The sequence below is a fragment of the Mandrillus leucophaeus genome, unplaced genomic scaffold (genome assembly GCF_000951045.1).
Source record: "Mandrillus leucophaeus isolate KB7577 unplaced genomic scaffold, Mleu.le_1.0 Scaffold54, whole genome shotgun sequence".
NCBI classification, from domain to species: domain Eukaryota; kingdom Metazoa; phylum Chordata; class Mammalia; order Primates; family Cercopithecidae; genus Mandrillus; species Mandrillus leucophaeus.
In genome coordinates this window covers 498,210-524,547 of record NW_012105808.1, presented here as the reverse complement: position 1 = coordinate 524,547, position 26,338 = coordinate 498,210, and the positions used below count along the sequence as shown (strand labels likewise).

Sequence of the window (26,338 nt, the reverse complement as noted above, 5' to 3'; positions counted from 1 at the left end):
TATTTTTAGTAGAGACGGGGTTTCACCGTGTTAGCCAGGATGGTCTCGATCTCCTGACCTCGTGATCCGCCCGTCTCGACCTCCCAAAGTACTGGGATTACAGGCTTGAGCCACCGCGCCCGGCCAATTTCTGTATTTTTAATAGAGATAGGTTTTCACCATGTTGGCCAGGCTGGTCTGGATCTCCTGACCCCAGGTGATCCGCCCACCTCGACCTCCCAGAGTGCTGGGATTACAGGAGTGCGGCACCGCGCCCAGCCATGGTTTTGGTTTTAAATTTATATACATATTTTTAGAATAATTTAGAGTTCTGAGTACCCCATGCCCAGTTCATGAGTGTGACACATCTGTCACGATACATTATTACTGACCAAAATCTACACTCCATCCAAGTTTCCTGGGTTTCCTCTAATGCCCTTTACTGGCCCAGGGCTCCCTCCAGGACCCCACGTGGCATCAGGTGTGGTGTTTCCTCAGCTCCTGGGACCGTGGCCGTTTCTCAGGCGTTCCCGTTTCTGACGCCCTGCAGGTCTGAGGCAGGACTTAATACTGCGGAACGTTGCTCATTAGAGATTTTGCTTGTGGGCCTTTTTTACAGGGTCAGGGACAGCAGAGTGCCTCCCCTGTCCCCGGCGTGCCATGTCGGGGTCATGTGTCCGCTGCCCTGGACTCCTCCCGGGAGGAACCGTGAAGCCAGCCCAAGGGTTTCTGGCGGCTCTTAGTCCTAGTGCTGGTGGGGGGGGATGGGGTGGAGCCTGCAGCTGAGCCTAGTGGGGGCCCGGGGGATGGTCCTCGGGCCGCTGGGATGACGGGGCCCCTGGGCTTGTGTGTGCTGTTCAGACTCTTGCTTTTCCTACAGGGTCTTTTTTTTTGAGACGGAGTCTCGCTCTGTCGCCCAGGCTGGAGTGCAATTGGCACAATCTCGGCTCACTGCAACCTCTGCCTCCTGGGTTCAAGCGATTTTCCTGCTTCAGCCTCCTGAGTAGCTGAGATTACAGGCATCCACCACCACACCCAGCTAATTTTTGTATTTTTAGTAGAGATGGGTTTTCACCGTGTTGGCCAGGCTGGTCTCAAACTCCTGACCTCAGGTGATCCGCCCACCCCGGCCTCCCAGAGTGCTGGGATTACAGGCGTGAGCCACCAAGCCCAGCCCCTACAGGGTCTTCATGTTCAGCCGGGGCTGCTCCGTGTGACCGACAGAATGGCGACGATACTCGTGTGTAGCTGCTGGGGACCCTGGGCCGCTGACTCAGAGGCGAGCTGGCCATTACAGAGGGCGGGCGCTCAGGAAGCCTGACCCACGTGGAGGAGAACCGCGGCCTCCTTCCCATGCCTTGCCCCGCGCAAGGCTCCTTGGACCCCCAGCCCCGTTGGAGCCTTCAGTTGATGTGCCCCAGCCAGCATCTAGACTGCAGCCCCACAAGCCACCCCAACAACCCCTGGCCGGGCTGCTCTTAGATGCTTGTCCCACGGAAACCGTGTGGAGAACGTTCCAGCCGCTGGGTTTTGGGGGGGCATTCTGCTGCAAAGTGGGCTGACAGGCTGACTGGATGGAAGGGCGAGGTAGGTGGGGAAGAGAGGAATCTGGTCCAGGAACTCTGGGCCCTGGAGGACACCCCTGAGACAGGGAACATGGACGAGCTGGCTTCATGGGGCGGAGGCAGGATGTGAGCAGAGGGCAGGCAGCAGTTCCAGGAACAGCTTGGGCCAGCGAGAGGGGAAGGACCCAGGACGGGGTCAGAGTGGCAATTGGGGAAGGTGAGAAGGGGGCATGAGGCTGGCACAGGGAGGGAGGCAGAGAGGCACGAGAACCCAGGCAGGCCAGCTGCGGTGGCTCTCGTCTATAATCCCAGCACCCTGGAGGCCGATGAGGGAGGATTACTTAGCCTGGGAAACACAGCAAGCCCCATTTCTACAAAAAGCACAAAAATTAGCCAGGCGTGGTGGTACACACCTGTGGTCCCAGCTTCTTGGGAGGCTTAAGTGGGAAGATCGCTTGAGCTGGGGAGGTCAAGGCTGCAGTGAGCCACGTTCACACCACTGCACTCCAGCCTGGGCAACAGAGCCAGACCGTCTCAAACAAACAAAAAGCAAAACAGAAAAAGCCTCAGGCAGTGGGGTCCATGAGAGTGAGGTTTCTGTGGTCTGGAATTCTTGCTGCGTGCCTGTGTTGCCCCTTTTAAGACGGACAAAGTGCGCTGTGCGGCCACCAAGGTCTCCTTGTTGGAAGTGATCAGACAGGTGCGGCTGCCCCAGTGAGGGGGACCCCAATTTCCCTTGCACTGCTGGGAACCACTGAGACCAGCTTTGGAAAAAGCATTGGCAGGGACATGGGGGTCTCCGCGGCTCAGTGAAGGGGGTTGGGGAGTGTGGGCCAGGCGGCTAGGGGGCTGGCAGAAGCACGCACCCAGGCTCTGAGACACCAGCTGGGCCAAGTCAGAGGGAAAGGGCAGGGGTCAGGGGTCAGGGGAAGGACGCCGTGGTTTGTGGCCAGCAGTTTTCCATGGGGCACCAGGCCATGTCTGGGGACATCTGTGGTCAGCACGATGGTAGAGGTGGGAGCCCCTGGCATGGAACCGCTGAGCACCTAGCAGGACCCAGGACGCCCCACCCCAGGGACCCAGGTTCAATGTCCTCAGTGCCAGGGACAGGCCCAGGTGGGGTCGCAGTGTCGGCTAGCTGCCAGGAGAGGGGCAGAGCGTGCTCCTGAGGGCAGGGCTCCTGGAGTCTCCCTGCGTGTGTGCATGTGGTCAAGACTGTCTTCCTGGAGCTCTGGAGGAAGTAGAGGCGCGCCAGCCATGCTGCGGGGAGGGCGAGCCCAGGACCACCCATGCTGGCATCCTCGGAGCCCTGGAATGCTCCTCCCTGGCCGTGCTTGTCAGGTCAGCACCCCCGACTCCCACCCAACTGCCCAGCTGACAACCCAGAACACCCACGACCCCCCATTACTGAGGGAAGCGCCCAGGCAGAGCCTGCCCCAGCGGCCTTGACAGCCTCAGAGCCCACAGGACAGTAAGGGCAGAGGGTGCCGGCGGGGTGGGATGCACTCGGGGACCTCTGGCATGTTCTGGTTCCACCTGCTGGGCAGGGCTTCGCTGCCAAGACAAGTGCTCACTGTCATTCAGGCTGCAGTGCAGTGGTGTGATCTCGGCTCACTGAAGCCTTGACCTTCAAACAAGTGATCTTCCCACCTAAGCCTCCCCAGCAGCTGGGCCACAGGCACGAACCCCAGTGAGGCCCCTGGCTGCTGCTGCTGCTGCTGATTTTTTTGAGACGGAGTCTCACTCTGTCGCCAGGCTGGAGTGCAGTGGCACAATCTTGGATCACTACAACCTCTGCCTCCCGGGTTCAAACAATTCTCCTGCCTCAACCTCCCGAGTAACTAGGACTACAGGCGCCCGCCACCATGCCCAACTAATTTTTGTATTTTTAGTAGAGATGAGGTTTTACCATGTTGGCTAGGCTGGTCTAGAACTTCTGACCTCAGGCAATCCGCCCGCCTCGGCATCCCAAAGTGCTGGGATTGCAGGTGTGAGCCACTGCGCCTGGCCTCTGGCTGCTGTTTAAACAGCACCCTAGGCCCGCCAGTGAGGTGGGAATCCACCCTGGGGCCAGGCCGTGTCCCTGAGGATGGCAGAGTCACTCCCCCATTTCCAAGCTTGGACAACCCACACAGTGGGACGTGTTTGGGGGTTCAGAAAAGACAAGCCAGAGGTCTGGGAGGTGTTTAATTCCACCTCAAACAACTTGGCAAGGTCAGCAGAGAAACAAATGGATAAAACTACTTCACAACAGCAGAAAAATTCCAGCAGGGGAGGTGTGGCTCCCACAAAACCGTGGTGACATGTCCTACCCTCAGGAACCCACCATGGAGGGCGGCTGGGGGGATTTTCCACGAGGCAGTACGAGGCCCATACACACAATGCTGCTGAGCCCCTCCTCAGGCGGTGGTACTGGCTGCTTCTTGTCCCTGAAAGAGCGACCAGCAGGGGGCCAGGGCCGACGCCTCGTCAGGGGTCTGCCCCACTGCTCCCGACAAGACAGACCCCAGCGTGCGGGCATAGGAGGCAGAGCTGCCAGGCCAGGGCCGGATTTCCTGCTCTCGGATTTGAGCAGAATCAGGTGAAACAAAAGCCAGTGAACACCGAGTCCCAGAGCAGCCGCCCCCTCTGGCACTTCCCGAGTCCCAAGGACCCAATACGAGAGTCCTTGAGGCTTCGTCCTGCTCAGCGCCCTGCACCCCGAGACAATCGTGTTCTGATCTCCTCTCCGGTGGCTGTCGTCAGCTGGGGAGGGCCTGGGGGAAGAGGGTCATGGCCCCTCAAAGTAAGGCCTCCAGCCAGGGCCAGATGCAGCCCACCTAGTGGGGAGAAAGCAGCCCCCAGGCCACCCGGCCCTGGAACCCTGGGAAGTTCACCAGCACTGCTGTCCAGGCGCAGCCTGGAGAGCATCGGCTGAGAATGGACACTTCATCGTCTGTGGCTTTGCTCTTAACAGCACATGTGACCCTGCTGGAGCCTGGCTGAGCCCCACCGAGTCACAGCCTTCAACAACCTGCGGACCCGGCACCGCCCAGCACCATGCTGTGGACCAGAGCCGACCTAGCAGCCACAGCCTGGAAGCCACTTCTCCAGACGGTAGCGCAGTTGGGCTTCCATACAAAGGCTGCACTTTCGCGATGGTGGGCCACAGGACAAGGCCTTCTTCTCACTCGACCCCAGGGCTCCCACAGTGACCCTGACTGCTGCGGCCAGCACAGCCATCCAGGCCGATGACCACGGTGACTGGCCATGCAGTGACGACACAACGCAGGAAAACTCACTCAGGCCAGGCGGACGGGCGGGGGAGGTGGAGGTGGTCTAGCCCACAGCAGCCAGGGCATGCGGCTGTGCGCTGTGGTCCACTCACCCACAGTGCGGAGCACAGAGGCCCCTGGAAAGGTGCATGTCCCGCTCCTCTCCCTGCAGCCACAGCAAACACGACACAGAGCAGCGGCTCATCTCTGCTCCCACCTCTAACGAAGGCTGTTTCCTCACAGCTGCAGAGCACACTGAGTGGCAGAGCAAATTCTGGAACCGTCGCAGGCAGAAACCACACGAGGGGGAAACAGACAAAACGACAAACCCGGAAGAACTATTCCCGCTTCCGAAGCTCCATCATCACGGCAGATGCTTAAAACCTCCCGTTTAATATCAGATGCCACAGACAAGATCAGTGTGTACGTCGGGAGAAACCATAGCACAGTCACGAGTACTGACGCACAGCGAACACGCTTCTGTCCTTTCAAAAGCCTTTCCGGAACGGTGTCTTGAAAAAAATGCCAAAAATAAAATGAAAAAAAATTGCCAGGGAAAGAGAACTGGCTTTCAATGTTAACAAAATGGGTTCTCCAGAAGTATGGAAATCAGGACAGCCATGCAGAATGCACAGACAGGCCCAAACGCAAATGTGCCCGAGCCCCCCATCTTCAGACACGCTCATGCATACTGGAGGCTCTCCCACCGCCAAGCCCCGCTGATAGCACAGCTGGCTGCTCCATCACCAACGGCGCCGTTTCCGCTCTTCAAGGAGCTGGTTGTCAAATATTTCTTTTTCCCTTCAGAAAACAAGAGTCTTCATTTTAGTAATTCATCATTGTGTGTTAAAGAATATGAGAGGGCTGGGTGTGGTCACTCTCCTGTTATCTCAGCACTTTGGGAGGCCGAGGCGGGTGGATCACGAGGTCAGGAATTCGAGACCATTCTGGCTAACACTGTGAAACCCCGTCTCTACTAAAAATACCAAAAACAAAACAAAACAAAACAAAAAACCGGGCGCGGTGGCGCATGTCTGTAATCCCAGCTACTTAGGAGACTGAGGCAGGAGAGTCGCTTGAACCCGGGAGGCGGAGGTTGCAGTGAGCCAAGATCACACCATTGTACTCCGGCCTGGGTGACAGAGCAAGACTCCGTCTCAAAAAAAGAGAAAAAAAAAAAAGAACATGACAGAGAGGCCGGGCGCAGTGGCTCATGCCTGTAATCCCAGCACTTTGGGAGGCCAAGGCGGGTGGATCACAAGGTCAGGAGTTCAAGACCAGCCTGGCCTAGATGGTGAAATGCTGCCTCTACTAAAAATACAAAAATTAGCCGGTCGTGGTGGCAGGCACCTGTAATCCCAGCCACTCCGGAGGCTGTGTCAGGACAACCACTTGAACCCAGGGGTTGGGGGTTGCAGAGGTTGCAGTGAGCTGAGATCACGCCACTGCACTCCAGCCTGGGTGACAGAGCAAGACTTCGTCTCAAAAAAAAAAAAAAAAGAAATATATATGTGTGTGTGGGGGGGTGTCTGTATGTATATATACATGAGAGGGCAGTTGTTTGATGGGGACAGAGCTGCAGTTTGGAAAGATGAAGTTCTGAGATGAGCAGTGCTGCCGGCTACACAGTAGTATGAATGTGCTCACCACCATCGAACCGGACACTGAAAAAGGGTAGGACGATAACTTTTATGCTATGTGTAATTTTTTTTTTTTGAGACAGAGTCTCGCTCTATTGCCAGGCTGGAATGCGGCAGCACAATCTTGGCTCACTGCAACCTCCACCTCCCTGGTTCAAGCGATTCCCCTGCCTCAGCATCCCGAGTAGCTGGGACTGACTACATGTGCCGCACCACCATGCCTGGCTTTTTTTTTTTTTTTTTCAGTAGAGACGGATTCACCATGTTGGCCAGTATGGTCTCGGACTCCTGACCTCATGATCCACCCGCCTCAGCCTCCCAGAGTGCTGGGATTATGGGCATGAGCAACCACACCCGGCCTTAACAATGTTTTAAAATAATATTTACTTTTAGAGACAGGGTGTTGCTGTCACCCAGGCTAGGATGCAGTGGCATGATGGCTCGCTGCAGCCTCAAACTCCTGGGCTCAAGGGATCCTCCCACCTTAGCCTCTCAAAGTGCTGGGATTACAGACATGAGCCACTGTGACCGGCTAAAAATAATTTTTTACGAAAGAGTATGAGATGCCAAATTGTCCTTACTAAATGACCTCCCTGTAAAGGAAAATTATAACAATTGCTTAGCTAGCAACCCCTCCCAGGAACAGGGCTGCCCCGGATCAAAAGAGATCAACAAGGGCTGCTGGCTGTGACGTGCACCCCAGCAGACCTGGAAACAGGGGAGAGCACGCCAGCGGCAGTGCCGAGAAAGGCAGGCATGAGAAGGACAGCCTTGGGAAGAGTGCAGAGCGGCTCATGGTGCAACTCTAAAAGGACAAGAGGGCCTGGGAAACGCCGTGCAGGGGGCAGGGACTGGGTCCCAGGACACCCAGTGTGTGACCCAAGCCTCCACTGAGGCCAAAGGTCAAATGCGATGCTGCTCACTGGCCTTACTTTGACCACGTCCCCGGCACGATAAAATCACGGCCTATGTATTCAACCCAACCAACTTCCCCATCACAGCACCTGCACCGTTTCTCACAGTTGGCTGGAGGTTTTGATGGTAACTAGAAGCTGTGATGAACTCCTAATGGGTACTGATGTCGGCAACCCAGACTCGGAAAAAAAAATCAGGAGGATGGAAGATTTCCACAGATGGGAGTGGAGCGGTGAAGAGGCTTCTGAGACGGAGGGAGAGGACAAACCAGGAGGCTGAGTCCAGGTGTGCTGGCTCTGACCTTACTTCCCTGGACCTTACTTATTCTTACGGCAAGCATGACGAGGGGACCATGAAGATCCAGCAGGAAAACACCCAGTGTCTGCATCCAAAGACCTTTCCTGTTTTGGTAAGCCAGCTGGACCAACACTCCCTAAACAAGGCCAAATTCCACCTTTGGGCAGCTCTGCGGGGCTGGCCTGCCAAAGCCACCGAGGCCCCACACCTCCTCCTCCTGGCCTCTCCAGCAGCTCCTCCTGCCCTGCCCAGGGAGGACATGGGGCTGGTGAGGGAGTTCAGTGTCTTCACCACGAGTCTCCTGTGACTGTGGGACCAGGAGACGTCGGTGGCTGCGCAAGTCGCCCTGGCCAGAGACCCTGTCCTTGACTCTAGTTGAGTCTTCAGCCTGTCACTGCCCCGTGGGCCCCGCCTGGCTCCCAGCAAGGCCTGGCTGCATGCCCAGAGACAGGATTAGGCGCTCTGGGGGCCAAACATCCAAGGGCGGCTAAGCACACGGATGTGAGAGAAACATCTTGATCACAGCATTCTTCTGGCTGCTGGAAAGCACCGGGCCCTGCTGCTGCTTAATCTCGCTGTACTTCTCACACAGCCATGGGGCTGCGGAAAGAGGGGAGGAAAGTTCAAAAAGCAAACATCAACCCTTGCAAAAAGAGATTAAGAACAGACGTGGCCCAGGCACGCGCCCGTGGCACCGTGCTGCCCACAGCGACCAGCTGGGGAGACCCGGGCCCAGCCTTCCTGGAGGGCAGGAGTGATCCGCAGGGCGGGTTCAGCATGTGTAATCAGCTCACCGCCCAGCACCTGGACCACCTCGTGAGGGGGAGGGGCTGTGGCACCTGGAGTCAAACTGCCTGTAGAAACACAACCTGCAAGGCAGAGATGCTAGTGGCTGGAGAGAGCGCCGGGAGCAGCCTACCGGTAGCTCAGCGAAGGCCCCTTGATGTACTTCTCCTCGGCCGTCTTGTAGTCCACCTCGTCCACTGCAGAGATCGCACAGATGATAGCCTGTGAGAGGGCACGAGGCTCAGCAGCAGCCGGCACTGCCCAACCGGCCCCATGTGGCCCGCGGCTGAGAAGGCCTCAGGAAGCCCGAGTCACCAGGTTCCGCCCTCCAGACAAGGTCTAGCTCATGGTTCAGAAGGTATGAACCTAGTCCATGAACCCCTGCTTGTAATGATGTTTCTTAATTAAATCAGTGTTATTTTTTGGACTAGAAACAATAGCTCAGATCACTAAAAGCACAGAATAAAAGGCAAGACCCAAACTCACAAGTGCATTTCTGAAAAATTTTAAGTTTTTGTTGTTGTTGTTGTTTTTTCTGGGACAGTCTTGCCCTGTCACCCAGGCTGGAGTGCAGTGGCACAATCTCAGCTCACTGCAACCTCCGCCTCCCAGGTTCAAGTGATTCTCCTGCCTCAGCCTCCCAAGTAGCTGGGATTATAGGCACGTGCCACCACGCCCGGCTAATTTTTGTACTTTTAGTAGAAATGGGGTTTCACCATATTGGCCAGGCTGGTCTCAAGCTCCTGGCCTCATGATCCGCCTGCCTCGGCCTCCCAAAGTGCTGGAATTACAGACATGAGCCACCACGCCCAGCCTTAAGTTTATTATCAAAAAAAAAAAAAAGGAATATCCTGAATACACAATACATACCTGACACTAAGGAATCATCCCTATGTTTTAGTATTATGATTATGGTAAACACATTTTTAACAGAGTCCATTTGGTTCAGAGCAGAGTCTCTCCCACTCGGCCCTGTGGACATTGGGGCCAGACTGTTCTCTGGGGTGGGGCCGTCCTGGGCACTGCAGGGTGCTGAGCAGCAGCCCTGCCCCAACCCACTCCATGCCAGAAGCACTCCTAGCTGTGACAAGCACAAATGTCCCCAGACACTGCCAGTGTCCCCCAGGGGGCAGAATCACCCTCCTTTTAGAGATACACACTAAAGTATTTATGGGTTAAAAAAAAAAAAATGTGGCCGGGCGCGGTGGCTCACGCCTGTAATCCCAGCACTTTGGGAGGCCAAGGCGGGTGAATCATGAGGTCAGGAGATCAAGACCATCCCGGTTAACACGGTGAAACCCCGTCTCTACTAAAAATACAAAAATTAGCCAGGCGTGGTGGTAGGCGCCTGTACTGTAGTCTCAGCTACTCGGGAGGCTGAGGCAGGAGAATGGCGTGAACCCAGGAGGTGGAGCTTGCAGTGAGCCAAGATCGCCCCACTGCACTCCAGCCTGGGTGACAGAGCAAGACCCCTTCTCCAAAAAAAAAAAAAAGAGCTTGAGGGCTTTGATGCTCCAAAATAATTCCAGGCAGGTTATGGACACGTTAAGAGTTCATTATGTTATTTTCTTTTGGGGTCTATTTGAAAATTCCCATAGTTATGAATAGTTTTGAGTATGTTTTTCTCCCACAGATGTACACATATGCCCAGCAATGTCCTCTCTGAAATTTCAGATACAAACTTCAAAATAATCTGTATTTGCTCCTCACCAAGCACCAAATCCGCAGCTGAAGTTCAAAATCACAGACAGTCTAATTTCTGTTTTATTTAACTTACCATGGGTTTATCAGAGTATCAGATGCATAACCAACTCACAATTTTTCAACTTACAATGGGTTTACCTGGGTACTAAATGCGATTCTGACTTGGGAATTTCCAACTCACCGTGGGTTTCCTAGGACTGACCCACCGAGGCCGGGGAGCATCTGTGTGCCCACGGTGGGGAGGGAGTTCGCACCCCCTGGTGCTGACAACTTAGGACAGCTTCTAAGCGGCTCTGTCTCTGCACAGGGGTCAAGTGCACGCGCTCACATTTCCCAGCACTGATGGGATGTAAACACAAGAGGCCTCCGCGGCCTCCTCGTGCAGAGTGTTGGAAAATCCCAGCATAGGCTCCTCCCTGCCCACACGACACACCAGTCTGCGGCTCACCTCGGGCAGAAGCACGTCCAGAATGAACCGGATCCGGTCACCGTTGGTGCGCCGGAGCACCTTGGCGCCCACCTCCTGGTAGACGCCCTGCAAGTACTTCACCACCAGGTCCAGCTGCCCCTCGTCCTCCAGGTAGGTCTCCACGCAGGTCACGTACTGGCTGGAGCTCAGGAAGGTCTGCAGCCAGCGAGACGGCTTCCTGCTCTTCAGGATGGCCCGCAGGTGGCTCTCCGCACCCTTGGCCTTCACGATGTACTCCACCAGCTTCTGGTTGGCCCGGTCCCGGGCGGCCCGCGAGCGGTCGGGGAGCACTTTCCGGCAGGGCTGCCTCTGCCCCAGGGGGCGCCCCACCACAGGCTCCTCAGGGCTCCCCTTGCTCAGTTGAGGAAACCTGGTCCCCGGGACGTCCTGCTGGATGGATTTTCGGACAGGATAGCCTGCAAAGGAAGCGCCTGTCACGGGACCAGTGCGTGGGCTGCCTTCCTCGGGCGGAATGGGTCAGGGCCGATGAAGGTTGGGACACGGCAGGGGTGAGGACAGACCCTAGCGCTCGAGCTCCGTGTCAGCATAGGAGTGGAGTGTTCATGCTCCTAAAGACACTTCCACTGCTGGGACCCCTGGCCTTTCTCCCCTCACTGGGCCCTGCAACCAGGTTTAACCCTTAGAGCAGAGCAAAGTGGCTACCCGTGTAGCACTGCCCAAGAAGAATCAATTCAGCCACGTCCACTCCTCTACCAACTGGGAGGCAGGGAAAACCCCACTACTGTCGATAACGGAAAATGCTGGATCGACAATGAAGTGGTGGCCAAACATCCTGGTGTCCGTGACACGTTTTTTTTTTTTTTTTTTGAGACGGAGTCTCGCTCTGTCACCCGGGCTGGAGTGCAGTGGCCGGATCTCAGCTCACTGCAAGCTCTGCCTCACGGGTTCACGCCGTTCTCCTGCCTCAGCCTCCCGAATAGCTGGGACTACAGGCGCTCGCCACCTCGCCTGGCTAGTTTTTCTGTATTTTTTTTAGTAGAGACGGGGTTTCACCAGGTTAGCCAGGATGGTCTCGATCTCCTGACCTCGTGATCCGCCCGTCTCGGCCTCCCAAAGTGCTGGGATTACAGGCTTGAGCCACCGCACCCGGCCGACGACACGTTCTTTTTTGAGACAAGTCACTCAGGCAGGAGTGCAGCAGGGCAGACACACAGGTCACCACCACCTTGAACTCTCAGGCTGAAGTCATTCTCCCGCCTCTGCCTCCAAAGTAGCTGGGGCTGCAGGCGCGCATGCCACATGCCTAGCTCATTTTTTTCTGTTTTTTTTGCGGAGACAGGGTCTTGCTCTGTTGCCCAGGCTAGTCTTGAATTCCTGGCCTCAAGCAATCCTCTTGCTTCAGCCTCCCAAAGTGCTGAGGTTACAGGTGTGAGCCTCCATACCTGGCCTACATTCCTAACAATAGCTGATGTGTGCAGCCACCAGCCACAGCGGGGACAGGGTGGGTGTGGCCCATGGGACGAGGGCCCCAGGGCAGGCTGGGGAAGCTGTGCCAGTGGACACCAGCAGCCGGAGGTCCCAGGGAGCCTCAGGGGTCAAAACCTCATAGGGGTTGCACAATGCTGTGTTGCTATGGACAGTGCCTTGACCCCAACGTCCCCTTCCACAGCTCTAGACATAGAATATTGTTTTTTCTAAAGGACTAAAAGGCAGACTACACTTTCCAAGATGTGCCTGTAGACTTACTTATATCAGCCGCGTAATATTCCAGGAAAGAGCCAGCAAAAGACCCGCAGCCTGCAGGAGGTGGAGGGGAGAGAGCACTCTGTAGACCTAAGAGGAGTCCCGGGAAGTGTGTGCCAGGAGCCGGCCCAGTATCTCTGTTTAGGAAATAATCAGGCCAGGCCAGAACCCCAGGCCACCCACAGGGAATGTCCCAGGGCCATGAAAATATGCTCTGCCTCCAGGCAGCTCCAGCCCAACCCCTCCAGGGAGTCTTCAGAGGAGGCCGGATGCCTGCCGCCCGGCTCCACCCCTCCCCAGCACCCTGCATACCTAACCGGACCCTGTAGTCAGTGATGAGGGAGACGCACCAACCAATGGCCTGGTCGTAGTCCACCCTGGCTTGGTTCTACAACGAGACCCGGGCAACAGGCGTCAGTGGGAGGCAGTGCCAAGCACCCCGGGTTCAGAAGCCACACAGAGCCCAGGGACCAGCCAGGTGTCCAGGCTCCCCACCCTCCAGCCCACACCTCTGATCCTCCCTGACAAAGGGGCAGACACCTCAGGCAGGGATCCCCTGGGAAACGGGAAATCCACCAGGCATAGGTCTGGGCCCTGAGCTGCTCAAATGGTGGGCACAGGGGACCCGACGGCTTGGGCCAATCTGAACGCATCAATGGTGGAAACACCTCCCATGTGGCCACTGTGCCACATGACAGGACGTGATGTCCTGGAAATAAGCTGCTCTAACAGCTGTTTTTGTTGGGAGCTGTTGACTGCAGCCAGGCTAGGCCACCACCTGGGCTGCGCTAACAGCACCTGGGCTGGCAGCAGGGTGGGTCCTCAGAAAAGGACACAGCAGCCCCAAAGATGCCATAAAGCCACGACCATCACACAACGACCCAGGGAAGGCTCTGGAGCCGAGGGCCACTGGGGGCACCCATCAGAACAACCCAGGGCCGGGTGGACGCCGCTCTCTGCCGGCCCAGCAGCCCCTGTACTTTCCTAAAGCACGGCCTCCCCAACATCATCCCTCGGAGGCCACAGTGACTGCCACTGAATCCAGTGGGCTTCGGGAGCCCCACACACCTGACTCACGAGCAGACGCAAGTGCACTCTCAGGACCCAGGGTGTTTTATATAAACAGCAGCCCTTCTACATTTAAGGCACGGAGCTTCCTGCTGTCCTCCTCACCCCACACCTTCATCCATTTTGAGAAAGGAACTCAGATCCGGCCGGGCACAGTGGCTCACGCCTGTAATCCCAGCACTTTGAGAGGCCGAGGCAGGCGGATCATGAGGTCAGGAGTTCAAGACCAGCCTGGCCAGTATGATGAAACCCCGTCTCTACTAAAAATACAAAAATTAGCGGGGTGTGGTGGTGCATGCCTGTAGTCCCAGCTACTCGTAAAGCTGAGGCAGCAGAATCGCTTGAACCCAGGAGGCAGAGGTTGCAGTGAGCCAAGATCACACCACTGCACTCCAGCCTAGGCGACAGAATGAGACTCTGTCTCAAAAAAAAAAAAAAAGAAAGAAAGAAAAGAAAGTAACTCAGATCCCCGAGAGTGGAAAAGACCCACCACATTTTCTTTTTTTCCAGAGGAGTAAAAATAACTGCACTGAGTTGACGTGTTGGTCCTGAAAGTCGCTACAACAAAATGAGTATTTCTAGAGGGAAAATAGACATTTCTGAGTTAGACAAACCCCTTGCAGTTCATCGACAGCACGTGATGAAAGCTGGCTGCGGATCCAGGGAGCGGGAAGCCGCTCCACAGCAAGCTGTCTGCCACGTGGTATCAGCCAGGCTCACAGGTGGCACTCGAGGGCCCACAGGGCTCCCGACGCTGAGCTAGGGACGCCCCCGGCTGCAAGGGGCTGGCTACCGAGGCCCCCGTGCCGTGGGGTGGACTGAGACAGTCGGCCGGGGAAGGCGGTGGCCTTGCGCAGGGGCTCTCTGCTGCAGCCTTGCCTGGTGGCCCTGGGCAAACTGTCCTCGCCAGAGTCCCAGCTTCCTTACCTGTAAAGCGGGGAAATGGGGCCACAACTTCCCAGGACAGTCGTGAGAATTCAGTGCAGTGACTGAGCCCGTGATCTAACTCTAACGGCCAGAGTGCAGCCCGGCTCTGTTACTTCCCACAATCATTCACACGCATGCACCGCAGCCAGGATTTCAAGAGCTATACACAGAGGACACATTTACTAATCACAAAGTAAACCATTTAAAGCAAGCACAAAACATAATCCACCTACCAGAAGTGTCTGTTTCTCTTTACAATCAAAGTGCTTTAAACTTTTAAGAGACACTGTGAAACTTGAAGCAGAGAGAGGGAAAAGTTAACAAAAATGAACTTCCTCTAATAAGCTAAAAACCTTTCCCTGCCTGATTAAGATCAGTGGAGGCCGCTGGAGGCCCCGCCAGCCCCAGCTTATTTACGGAAGGTGACCGTTTCCCCAGCTGCCAAGAAGCCCCCAACGCACCATGGTGGGCCCAGTGACTTCAGCAGCACTGACTGGGCCCTGCCAGGCCAGGCCGACTCTGGGGCCTGGGTCTCCACTCCACACCTCCCACCTCTCGGGAGCAGCACAGAAGCACCAGATGACACCGGTTCTGCATGTCTGACTTGGGGATGTGCAGTGCGACGGTTTTAAAGGCTGCTTTCGGCCGGCTGATCCATCCACGTGTGTTTTCGTCCCATGACTAAGGAACAACCACGTAACCCAGGGGCAAACTCAGGTGGATGCAGGACGCTGTCTGCACACCTGCGTGGACATTTTGCTAGTTTGTGGGAAACAGGGCCACAGGGAGTGTCTGGTTGGGCTGCCTTTCAAAGCCAGCAAATCAGGTTGTGAAAACTGCAGTGTTTGACCAGATCCTCCACACACAGCCTTTGTGTGACTCACCCTTCCCAGCGAGGGAGAGGTCACGAGAAGGACATGCCTCCAATGAGACCCCGCCAGCCCTGCCCAGGCCTGGACTCGTGCCGGCGTCTCCCCTCTGCCCCTGTCCCCACGCCTGCAATGAGAGCGGCCAGCCTGCCCCCCGGGCCCACTCACAGAAACCAAGAACAGCGGGTTACCCTTTCTTTTTCGGATTCATGTGTCCTTCGATGTAGAGCACACTTGCTTTCTTCTCTCTCTGCCTGACGCTTTTGACCTGTTCGCAAATCCAAGAAAATAAAACGTCAAAAGAGAGACCGTGGCTGACATCACATGATACATCTAACAGGCGTTGCCCCAGCTCTGGGGCACCCCAGCAAAGTCTCCCGTAAGGAGGCGTTAAGAAACGGCCCCACGCTCTGCCACACGCGTCACTTCAACGCTTTCCCAGCAGAGCAGAATCAGCCAGTTTTGTTTGGGTTTTTGAATAAAAAGAGCCACAGCTACCGCTGCCAGCTGCCTCTTTAAATAAGCGTCCTGAGATTCTCCAGCGGCTCCGGGGGTAGGTTTGTCCTCCTCACGCTCTGGGGGAGTGGAGGAAGTGCAGAAAGGCTCGGGAACAAGCCCGGGCCACATGGGGAGGGGCAGGGACTGTGCCCGCGCTGCCACCTCCCCCCAGCCTCCCCAGTCCTGGCCTCCCGGGGTCACCGTGAGAAGGCAGTGACGAGCGCCAGCGACCAGCGCCTCCGGTGGCCCTTCCACCCTGCACTCTCAGGGAGGCTGCTTGTTCTTATGCCCCAGGAACCTGTCACATCAGTGACCTGTTAACCCAGCAGGGACCCCAGAAACTGATGAAAAGAAGAGAAGACTAGCAAGGTGCGGGAGGGGAAGCCGGTGCCAAGGGAGGGCGGAGGGCCCAGAAGCCCGGCCTCCATCACTGCAGACCAGCAGGCGATAAGAGGAGCCCAACTAGGCCATAAATGTGTTGAACCTCCCCAGCAAACAGCACACAGAGTCAATCCCAGGTTTCCCGGAACCATAATCAGTCACATGCAAGGAGCCTGGGTGACTAGGGTGAGGTCAGTCATTACAGAAACAAAAGCATCTCCGGATTACTGCGAAGCAAGCGCCTTTTGGATTTAAACATCATTGTCTCTTAGGAGGATAAAGGGAAAAAAGGGATAAAATATGAAGAAGAGGTGAAGGCCAGGACAGCACCTGTGCCCAGGACAACAATCAACTAACGACCTGCAACTTTCAGGCCTGCAGAGACGGAAGCAGAGAATCTGCCCCGGCTTGAACGCATCACCCATACCGGGAACTTGGACAGGATTTCAAACTCCTGTTTGTATGCATGCAACCAACCCCACCACAAAATCCAAATTAATGAGCTCTAATGGGGGAAAACGGGGTAAAATGCACAATTAAAACGAGCAAATCACAAATTTTTTTTTCCTTTTTCTTCCCCCCTGAGATGGAGTCTCGCTCTGTCGCCCACGCTGGAGTGCAGTGGCACGATCTTGGCTCACTGCAACCTCCAACTCCCGGGTTCAAGCGATTTTCCTGCCTCAGCCTCCCAAGTAGCTGGGATTACAGGCGCACACCACCACGCCAGGCTAATTTTTTTGTATTTTTAGCAGAGACAGGGTTTCACTGTGTTGGCCAGGCTGGTGTCAAACTCCTGACCTCAGGTGATCCACCCACCTCGGCCTCTCAAAGTGCGGGGATGACAGGCGTGAACCACTGCACCCGGCCACAAATATTTTTTTCGAGCAGGTCTTTCTAAGCCTGCTTGGTGAAAATCTGCCCTATAAACTTAACACCATTTCTTAATTTAGGTACAGGCATCTCCTCAAGTCTTTTGTATAAACCCACCAACTTTTCCTAGGAATAACAAAATAATGAAAACATTTATCCAGGTCAAATTATCAAGAACTGAAGATGGGTGGAATAAAAATTCATGAAATTTAAATAACTACATCTTAGAAGACGGAGGAAGCTGTTCTTACCACTGCTGGCCAGAAGGGGTATTTTTTATATTTAAGCCAGACTAGCATTCCTACTTCAAACGAACGTGGTTCTAGAATTAAAGAAAAAAGAAAAACAAAAAAAAGAATAGACAAGTCAAATCCATATCAAGCACGGGATGTAACAGCCTGAGAAAACACAGTTAGCGCAATACTGTTGAAACCTGACTTTATGTCATTCGCTTAAAAGATGAGGAGAATCTGAAAGGCAGATTCACGTTCCCCACACTACTGGAGTCTAACCAGCGTCGATGAGACAGTAAAACCACAGCAGCTGAGTGTGGGGCTGCACCAGGTTCTCAGCTGTGACAAACGCACCCTCGGGACGGGAGCGGCGCATGATGGGCGGCAGGGGCTCTGTCCTACGTGTGCACGACTTCCATAAGTCTAAAATAACTCCACAGGGAGGCACTTTTAAAGAGAGTGTGGCACAAAACAGAAGTGAGATAATGGTACGCGAAGAAGACCCAAACACAAGGACTGAGATTCTAAAGAGGATTCTGAGAAACTACGGTCAAAAATGGGAAAATTATTTAAATCATAACCAGAAAACTATGTAAGAATGAATTATTTTCAATGCCAAAAAAGGGTGAATTATTTAAAATTTTAAAACTAAAATATCAGAAAAACTACTGGAAACAGTCTGTCGTTAGACACACAGCCTGTGTCTGACCGCACTGTGGAGGGTGGAAGGAAGTGCCGTGGTACATGAACACAGACCAAAACCCAAAGGCCTGTAAAGTAGCCGTTACATGACCAGAGGAGAAGGGAGGCTCACAGGGGTGAGTGCCTGCCGTGAACGTGCACAGCTCGTTTCCCCGGTGAGGGGCATTTCATCTTTAAGAGAAACTTCCAGGCCCACGTGGACAAGCAACCAATTCAAAGGCCGGTCAGGGAACCCTCAGAAAGATGCCCAGCCTGACAGGTAGGAAACAAAACCAAACGGGAGCAACACCCAGTTCCCACTGCAGGCAGAAGGCAGGCAGCACCAGGCTCGACGACGTCCCGGTGAGCCGACCCCAGTGGGGCAGCGTGGTCGGAAGGGGCCCTTCCCAAGGGCACTGTGTTCTTTCTGTGTGCGAACTGATCCTGCAGAAATGATTTCCTGGAAGTCCCAACGGGTGCCCCACGGCACCTGCGGTCCTGGGACCACTCAGACGGGCACCCAATGGATGGGCAGGGTTTGGTGAGTGGTGACTGCTCACTCCAGAGGAAAAGGGTCAGAAGAGCATGTGGAAAACTGTTAAAAAGTCTGACCATTAGCATTAGACAAAAAAAGGGAAAATGTGAAACTGCAATGAAGCCCTTTCAATGAGGGAAAAGCACTCAAACAGTGCGGACAAACAACATAACAAGGCCACAGGCACACCAGTGTGCACAGAATGGCGCTCCCAGGGCTGCACAGGCACCAGCTTCCCGGCCAGGGGGCATCCTGCATCTTACGGATGCTGCCAGTGGGGAAGCCCGGGTAAGAAGCCCCCTCACCTCCCTGTACTATTTTTGCAACATCCTGTGAATCTGTAATTATTTTGAAACTCTAAGGTTAAAGAAAAGAAAAACAAGACTCGGCTCAGAGGAACGTTCATGGCGACTCTGAAGTGGGGCTGGTTCTCATGACTCGGTTCGCAAGGCTGACTTTCTGTCCACGGCTGGCTCAGACCTTCGGGTCTCTCGCTTCTAGTCCCTTCCACGCAGATGCTCAGCAGCACCTAAGGCAGGTTTTCCTCTCGTGCAGCAGCTACTTACAGGAGGGGTGCGGGAGCAGTTCCCCCTTGGGCTGAAGACCCTGCCTCCCAGGACGGCCCCCAAAACGCCATCATGGAAGCCGCCAGACAGTACGTGGCCACACCCAAGCGATGGCGACACAGCCCCTCAGCTCACTGGGCCGTCCCTCATTCTCAGCGAGGGGATAGGAGGACAAGGGCTTGAGGTGACAGGAGTAACGCTCTAACAGGGAGGGCTGGGCCGTCTCTTCCCAGGAGTCCCTCTTCCCTTTGTGTAGGTTAGTCTTCAGATAGAGGACTGAAAATGTGGCACTTCTGAAGGTCCCTTCCAGGTCTCGGTTCAGTGGGAGAGAAATGAACTCGCAGGGGACCTTTCGTGGAGGATGTGGGGTCCGATCGCAGAGCCCCGCCGCCACTGCCTTTGAGTGCACCGTGAGGACTGTAGGCGCACCCCGTGGTCATTTCTTACCATGGTATAAAAGGACTCTTGGTGGCTCCTCGTCTTCCTCGTCTTCCTCCAGGACAGAACGCACGGAATTAGGCCCCATGGACGCTTCGGAAGACTGGCAGTCTGCCAATAACGTGATATTAGACTTTCATTGTCATTGTATTATCTTGATGACTCATCCCAAGAAAACATTTCATGACACATGACCACTGACGCATAAAGAAAAGGTTCTGTGCTATACACAACTCCACACTGCCAAACTCAAATACAGTGTGCTTCTACTAAACTACATTTTAAAGAAAAACGCAAGAGGGAGGGAGGGAGGGAGAGAGGCCTGCGGTGAAGGGAAGGCGGGCCTTAAGCAGCAGCCTCCTCGGCCACAGAAGCTGTGAGCACTCTGGGTGGGAATACCTTTTGTCCCGGCCCCGCTGCCCCTTCACATCTGAAGCGCTCAGTGGATACGCAGGGAGGGGGCCAGGACAGGAGCTGACTATGGAACAGGGTAGGGCTGCGGAGACGCAGGAAGGGGCCAGGACAGGAGCTGACTATGGAGCAGGGCAGGGGTGCGGTCACTTTGTCTTCAGAGCGTGGCAACCTCAACATGCTAAGGAGATGACGGCCTCAGGAAAGAAGTTCAGAGTAAAGACTGAAATATCTCCACAGTAAGTTTGTAGCGAGTAGATTTCCAGACATTTGATCATGCCCTAATTAAGATTTCTGAACTAGCATTTCAAAAATAAGGGATGCTACAATGTTAAAGGGAAAAAAGTCACAGTGCTTGCCTGCAACCACACAAAAATATATCTGCACAAGAATTCTTAAAAAGTCAGGAGTCTTGAGTGAGTGAATCACTTTTGAGATTCCTGCCCAATTTAATGGGAACACATTATTGCTTCTGTAAAAGAGTTAATCCTCCGGGGTGCAGCCGGAGCTGCAGCCTCAGCACAGCCACAATGCTCCCAGCCCTGTCGCAGACAATCGTGGCCTGCCGCCCCTCCATGGGCTCCCCACTCACTCAACTCGCTTCCCTTCTAAACAAAAATAAGAAGACAAATATTTAGAAGTTGAAGCAATTATAGCCCAGTGGGGAGACAAAAAGGAATGAGGAAGTCTCTGCTCTAAGTCTATTTTGGAAACGATCTCATTAAGATCTGGTCAAAAACACCCACGAGCCTGGCTCCGTCTAGCTACGGAGGGGCAGGACTCCACCCTCCACACTCTCCTCCTTCACGAGAAACTTTTACCTTCCTCCAGCTTCTGGGAATCCGGGCAAGGAGGACGTCTGGTTTCATCCACAGAGGCGTGGGAGGGAGGCGGGCCGAGCCTGGTGGTGCTGCGCAGGGTCATAGACTCTCTGGGCCCCGGCCCGGGGACTGGCGCGTCTCCTGCTGCCCTGGGCTCCAGCTGTGCGGCAGGCGGCCTCTGGCTGCCATCCAGGCGCAGCCTCTTCTTCGCAGGGCGTTCTCTGGGCTCTGAGCAGGCCGAGGGCTCAGGGGCTGGGGGCACAGTGAGGCTGCCCAACGGCAGACCGGGGTCGCGTCCCTCAGCGTTGGCACAGGGATCGTCCTCCCTGACCCCGGAGGGCGAGGACGGGGCTGCCCAGCTGCCTCCCTTGCTCCCCATGTCTCTCTCCGCGTCGCCCTCTGAAAGGGAAGATCCATTCCGGCACAAGCTAGACTTCTGCACTGAGTTTCTTCCCCTCTTACTTGCAAGAGTCCAATTTTTGCGGTGGATTCTGGACCCGCTCTCATCCTGAGCGCCACCTCCAGCTGAGAGGACCGACAGGCCTCTTGGGTTTTCACTTTTCCTGAGCCCCTTCTTGTGGTCCGCTTTGCACTCGGGGTCCTTTTCACAAGTGAACGAACCTGACAGGCTTTGTTGCACGCATTGGCTCCTCCTGTGAGGTCCGGAACTGCCCAACACATCTCCACGGGGAAGAGATGAGAAGTTGGAATCACAGGGCGAGGAAACGTGTTCCGTGGGCTTCTCTCGCAGAGACTGGTCGGCTCTGCCTGTCCCTGCGGAGCTTTCTTGACTCCAAATGGGCCCCTCGCTCAGAACATCCAGAGCCACGCGAAGTGACCGTCTGTAGGCCAGTTCTTCCAGGGGTGCCGCAGGAACCTCACTCTGCGAGGCTGCAAGGACCGAACATACACAATGCTGGTTACGTTCACTGGGCAGGCACTGCGGTCACGCCATCACTTTAAAAGCCCGCTTGTCTCATTCTGACGGCTAGTTTCAAACCTAAATCACTGAAGGGGAGGACTAACATTTCTCACCTACATTTTCCCAAAAAGGGGATGAGGCTACAGAACAACAGCTATTCATTCCAGGATTCGAGGCTTCACTTTTTTAAAAGCCAAATTTACTGACCTTAACCTGATTGGCTAAAAAGATAAATTCCTCCAAGTTACAAAACAATACTGTGAGCAAAATGTATTCAAATGTTTTGCAAATCCTCTCTCAGCCTTACAATTCCAAATTCAATCAGGGTCAATAAAGACCAATGCCAACTAAATAAAGAACTCTGCTGGCAACATATTCTTGGTTGGTGCGAGGGTTGGTGGTAGCAAGGAACAGGAGATTTAAAAGGCTCAATGTGGGCTGGTAAATTTTCAATACTTCTTCGCAAGGGCATTTCAAAGACAGCAAAGAGCATCGTGGGCCTCTGGTTTCCAACCCAACCTCCCTGCTGCAGTACTTTTATTTATTCATTCCGACATACAGATACAGCGCTATTTATTTGAACAAGATGATAGATGTAATATCACAACTCAGCGGGCGTAATGTATTTTCCCCGTTGAATATTAAAGGCACCCACAGACAACCAGCCCCCCAACACAATCTGCGCCAACAAGGACGACGCCATCTGAGATGACGGTCAGCCCTGCCTAAGTGATGCAGAGATGGAGCCTGGTTTAAACAAGAGCTGTTTTTCGGAAAACACAGGAAAACAGAGTTGATTTTATAAACATCATTGAAGGAATTCCGGTCCATCTTTTCACAAGAGAAACAATTATTTGCAAATGGGATAAACAGTCCCATTTTGAGAAGAGGAGAAGGCAGGCTGGCACGTTGGGTTTGCGGAACTGTGGCTGGGGGGCAGGCAGTCACCAATGCTCCTCACTTGCGTGTGTGCATGAGTCCCTGGCTGGGCTCAGGCAAACCCTTTCTCACCCACAGCGTGCAAAGGAGGTGGGTGCTGACCTGGGAGAAAGCACACCCGGATGGACAGGAAGCCGAGAGCTCCACTTCCGACCTGCCTCGTGCCTACCAAGACAGTGCCTCAAACAATGGGTGCCACCAACCTCAGTGCCAGGCCACCGGTTCTCTCCCTTGGGCTCCGTTCTGGAATTTTAAACACACAACCCACTGCTTCTCAAACCTTGGGCTGAGACCAGACTGGCCAGGCAGCGACAGAACCACGGGAAGTCTTACTATAGGAAGAGGAAAGGAAAAAGGAGAACCTCCCCCCTCAAGGCAGCAAAGTCCTTCCTCGTCTTGTGTACTGGAGGCCACGGAGGTAATGAGATGACCTTGATGCTCACCACTGACCATTCTGGGCGTCAAGAATAGGAGTGGTTCTAGGGGCAAATTCTGGAAAGGTTTAAGAAAGCGGATCCATTTTTCCTTCTCCTTCAGCTCAGGGGATTCGCGTTCCCTTGTATGAAGAAAAACATGGTGAACAGGGTGAATTTTTACCCAGAAACCTGAGCCTTCACATTCTCCCAAACGACCTCTTATTTTATGAAAACCTAATGGCCGCTTAGAAATCCGCTCTTACCTAACGAGGAGGCAATGGCTTCAATTTGAGACTTCTCTAGGATCTCAACTTCGGTGCTTTTCACCTTAATTCTGCAGAGACAGAACTGGCGTTATACACCACCAGCCAACGCCGCCAAGATATTTTCAAACATGTTTTCCTTTAGATAACAAAAGAATTAATTTCATTTTCCTCCTCAACCTTCTACTTAAACCAAAAGTCACAGCCAACTAGGAATTCATCTGCCTGAGGTTAGAGGCAGCAAGAACCCTGGCGAATGTTTTGGTGTTTTTTTTTTTTTTTGATCCCCCTTTTAAGACAGAAAAGGTTGGCTGGATTTAAAAGAAAAAATGAATTCAAATTGTGACTTTTATGAGGCAAATCCTACTTTCAACTGCACAAATAACTCCTTTGTTAGATTTTCAGAGTAGATGGTAATGTCACTAAAAGCTGTTTACAGCCCAGCAGGTGCGTTTTAGTTTAAAAGGATGTGCTTTCCTTTTAAACTCGAGTATTCAATTACCTTCCCAGCCGCAGGGAAAGTGTGAGCTGGGGACCAAGCGTGCGTCCTGAAGACGCAGGCAGGAAGGAGCAGGGCAGGGGGAGCTCCACAAGACCAACAGCTCGGACTACGCAGGGTCAGTCTCCTTGCTCTCTTCAGAACGCGGAATTTTCACAGCAGACGTGCCCTCGCCACAATCACACGGGACTGGGGCGTCGGAATCCCCGTCATTTTAGACAATCTACACCTTCCCAGTGCCTGACACTCACGGAGCAGAACAATGTGCCGCCTGGTAATCAGTTATTTGCCTTTTGAATGTTAAAGACTAATTTAGAGTGACAGGCTCAAAAACCAAATATTTCCAAATTGATGGGCCTGTCACAGAGGTTTCTGAAAAAAGACACACAGATCTCTGGGAAGGAAACATCCCTATTTTTCTGGCATGGTAGTCAAAAAAAAAAAAAAAAAAGGAAATATCCCTATTTTAACCACAAATAGGGTCTACCCTGAGTATAATTTACATGTATTCAATGTTTGTACCAATCTCTCCGTAGATCTCACAGAATGCCTCGTTTAGATCTTCAGCTGCCAAACTGACATTAAATCAAACTAGTTGCTTTCTCGTGAGGTTTTTATGAGCATTAATGAATTACATAAATGATGAATAAGCCCATTAAGAATGAGCTTCAACTGTTTTAGGGTGGTAACGGATTGAAGTATCAGAAATCTACACAGGAAAAAACAGTATTAAAAAAACACGACACTTAACTTTTCCTCTAGGGAGAGGATTTGAACATCTAGAAAATATTCCTTTTTTCTCTTATTTTTTGTTGAAGTCTCAGTTCGGGCCAAAACCTATTTAAAAAAAAAAAAAGATCCTTGTTATTAAAACAGTTGACATAGTGAGAAACAGTGGCAACATTTAGTACAAATTTAACAGGTAATCCTGAAGGCCTATAACCACGGGATTTCAGATATTTCGTCCAATCCCCATTGTTTCACAGATGGGGAAACTGAGGCATGAGAAGCCAGTGGCAGACAAAGACAAGAACCCGGGCTTTTGCACTGCAGCTGAGCATTGTCTACTGAATTGCTGGAAAGCATCCCTGGGCACGACGATAATTTACTATCACAGGGCTGCTTGCCAGATCTTTCCTTGAGTTACAGCCTTACATGCCTTTTTATAGCTGATTCTTTTTTTTTAAGTGTGAAAAAAAAGACATTTCTGGAAGAGTAACCTTGGAAGCACTAGACCAAAACCCCATTAAATGGGGAACGAGAATCAGTGCCAACCGTTCTGGCTCAATTATTTCACTGAAGCAAATCCTAGGTATCTCCTGATAAAGATTTTACTTGTCACCCAAAAGTCATTTCTAATTCCTGAAATTACAGAATAATGGCTGTCACCTTTGCAGGCCATAACCGCTTTTCCCATCGGCAGAGGACATACTTGGCATCCGCCATCATTTACACTCATGTAGCAAGTGGCAATGATTTGGCACAAAGTACTCCCAGGTCTGACGCCGATGTGCCCTGCAACAAAATTTGCACGGTGGTTTATACAACTGTTTGCTTGCGATGTTAACGCAGACACAGCCCTCGGGGGCAAAGGTTAGCTCGGCTGAGCCTCAAGTAGATGGTTCAATTCCACCATCTTGCATTGAGATGCTCAATGCCAAAAAGCAGACTGACAAACAGAAACGACGGGGCTCGGTACCCAGGGAGGCGCCTGCATTTTTTTCACAAATAAAATACAGCACAGTCCCTCCCAAAGGTTCTGTCTAGATTATTTTTAAAAGGCTCCTGAATCAATCATCTCCGTGCAGAAGGCCTGCCTCCGACCTCGGCAGGAAAGGCATTTCACACAACCAAAGCTCACAAGCCTCCCCAATTTTGGGAGTTAAGAGTTGACCACAGCACAAAAAAAATTAAGAGCGGAAAAACGACTGCTCTTTTGGCTGCCATATCCCTGAAAGGACAGGGACAGCTGCAGACCGTTCACAGCATCAATGGGAAGGGCTGGCTGGGTTGTTGACAGAAATGAAAAGGAGGCTTGGGGTGGGGGTGGAATTCAGCAGCAACGGAGGGGGGCGTCCCCGCAGCAGGGAAGAGGGGGTTCCCTGCAGAGGTGGGGGTGGCATTTCCAGCAACAGAGGAGGGGATCACAGCAGCAGCAGAAGTTGGGGTCCAGGCAGCAGGGACAGGGATTCCACGGCGGAGGGAGGGTTGTGGCTTTCAGGAACGGGGGATTCGGACAACAGAAGAGGGGGTCACAGCAGAAGCGGGAGGGCTCAGGAAGCAAGGATGAGGGCTCACGGAGGAGGTGGAGCGGAGGGTCCAGGTGGCAAGGATGGGGAATTTCAAGGTTGGGGGGGAATCCAGGAAGGAGATAGGGGTCCAAGCAAGAGATGGGGTTCACGGCAGACGTGAGGGGGATCCAAGTAAGGAAATGGGGATCCAGGCAGCAAGGATGGGGGAGGGGGTCCACGCAAGAGACGGGGTCCAGGCAGGAGTGGAGGGGCCCACGGAGGCAGGAACAGGAAAGGGGGTCCAGGCAAAGTGAGGGGCCCACGGAGGCAGGGACGGGAAAGGGGCTCCGGCCAGAGTGGTGGGTCCGTGGCGCCAGGGGCGGGAAAGAAGGCCCGGACAGAGTGGGGGGCCCATGGCGGCGGGGACCGAGCGTCCCAGAGGAGTCTCTAGGCCGGG

General features: G+C 53.7%; 1 protein-coding gene across 2 annotated transcripts; it reads right to left on the bottom strand.

Annotated features, from left to right (window-relative positions):
- Positions 1-3,715: 3,715 nt before the first annotated feature.
- Positions 3,716-25,166, bottom strand: LOC105551947 (PWWP domain-containing protein MUM1). Of its 2 annotated transcripts, XM_011997410.1 has the most exons (14): positions 25,040-25,166; positions 24,402-24,487; positions 23,152-23,222; positions 22,916-23,028; positions 20,612-21,502; positions 19,389-19,490; positions 17,178-17,248; positions 15,369-15,445; positions 14,542-14,602; positions 12,626-12,701; positions 12,317-12,367; positions 10,589-11,025; positions 8,570-8,658; positions 3,716-5,599 (listed from the first exon to the last, which is right to left on the bottom strand). In XM_011997410.1, the coding sequence occupies exons 4-14, from the start codon at positions 22,923-22,925 to the stop codon at positions 5,542-5,544; spliced, it is 1,923 nt and encodes a 640-aa protein (XP_011852800.1). In that variant the 5' UTR covers positions 22,926-23,028; positions 23,152-23,222; positions 24,402-24,487; positions 25,040-25,166; the 3' UTR covers positions 3,716-5,541. The 2 variants fall into 2 exon arrangements, with proteins under 2 accessions (XP_011852800.1, XP_011852799.1); XM_011997409.1 differs by lacking the exon at positions 22,916-23,028.
- Between the last annotated feature and the right edge of the window lie 1,172 nt (positions 25,167-26,338).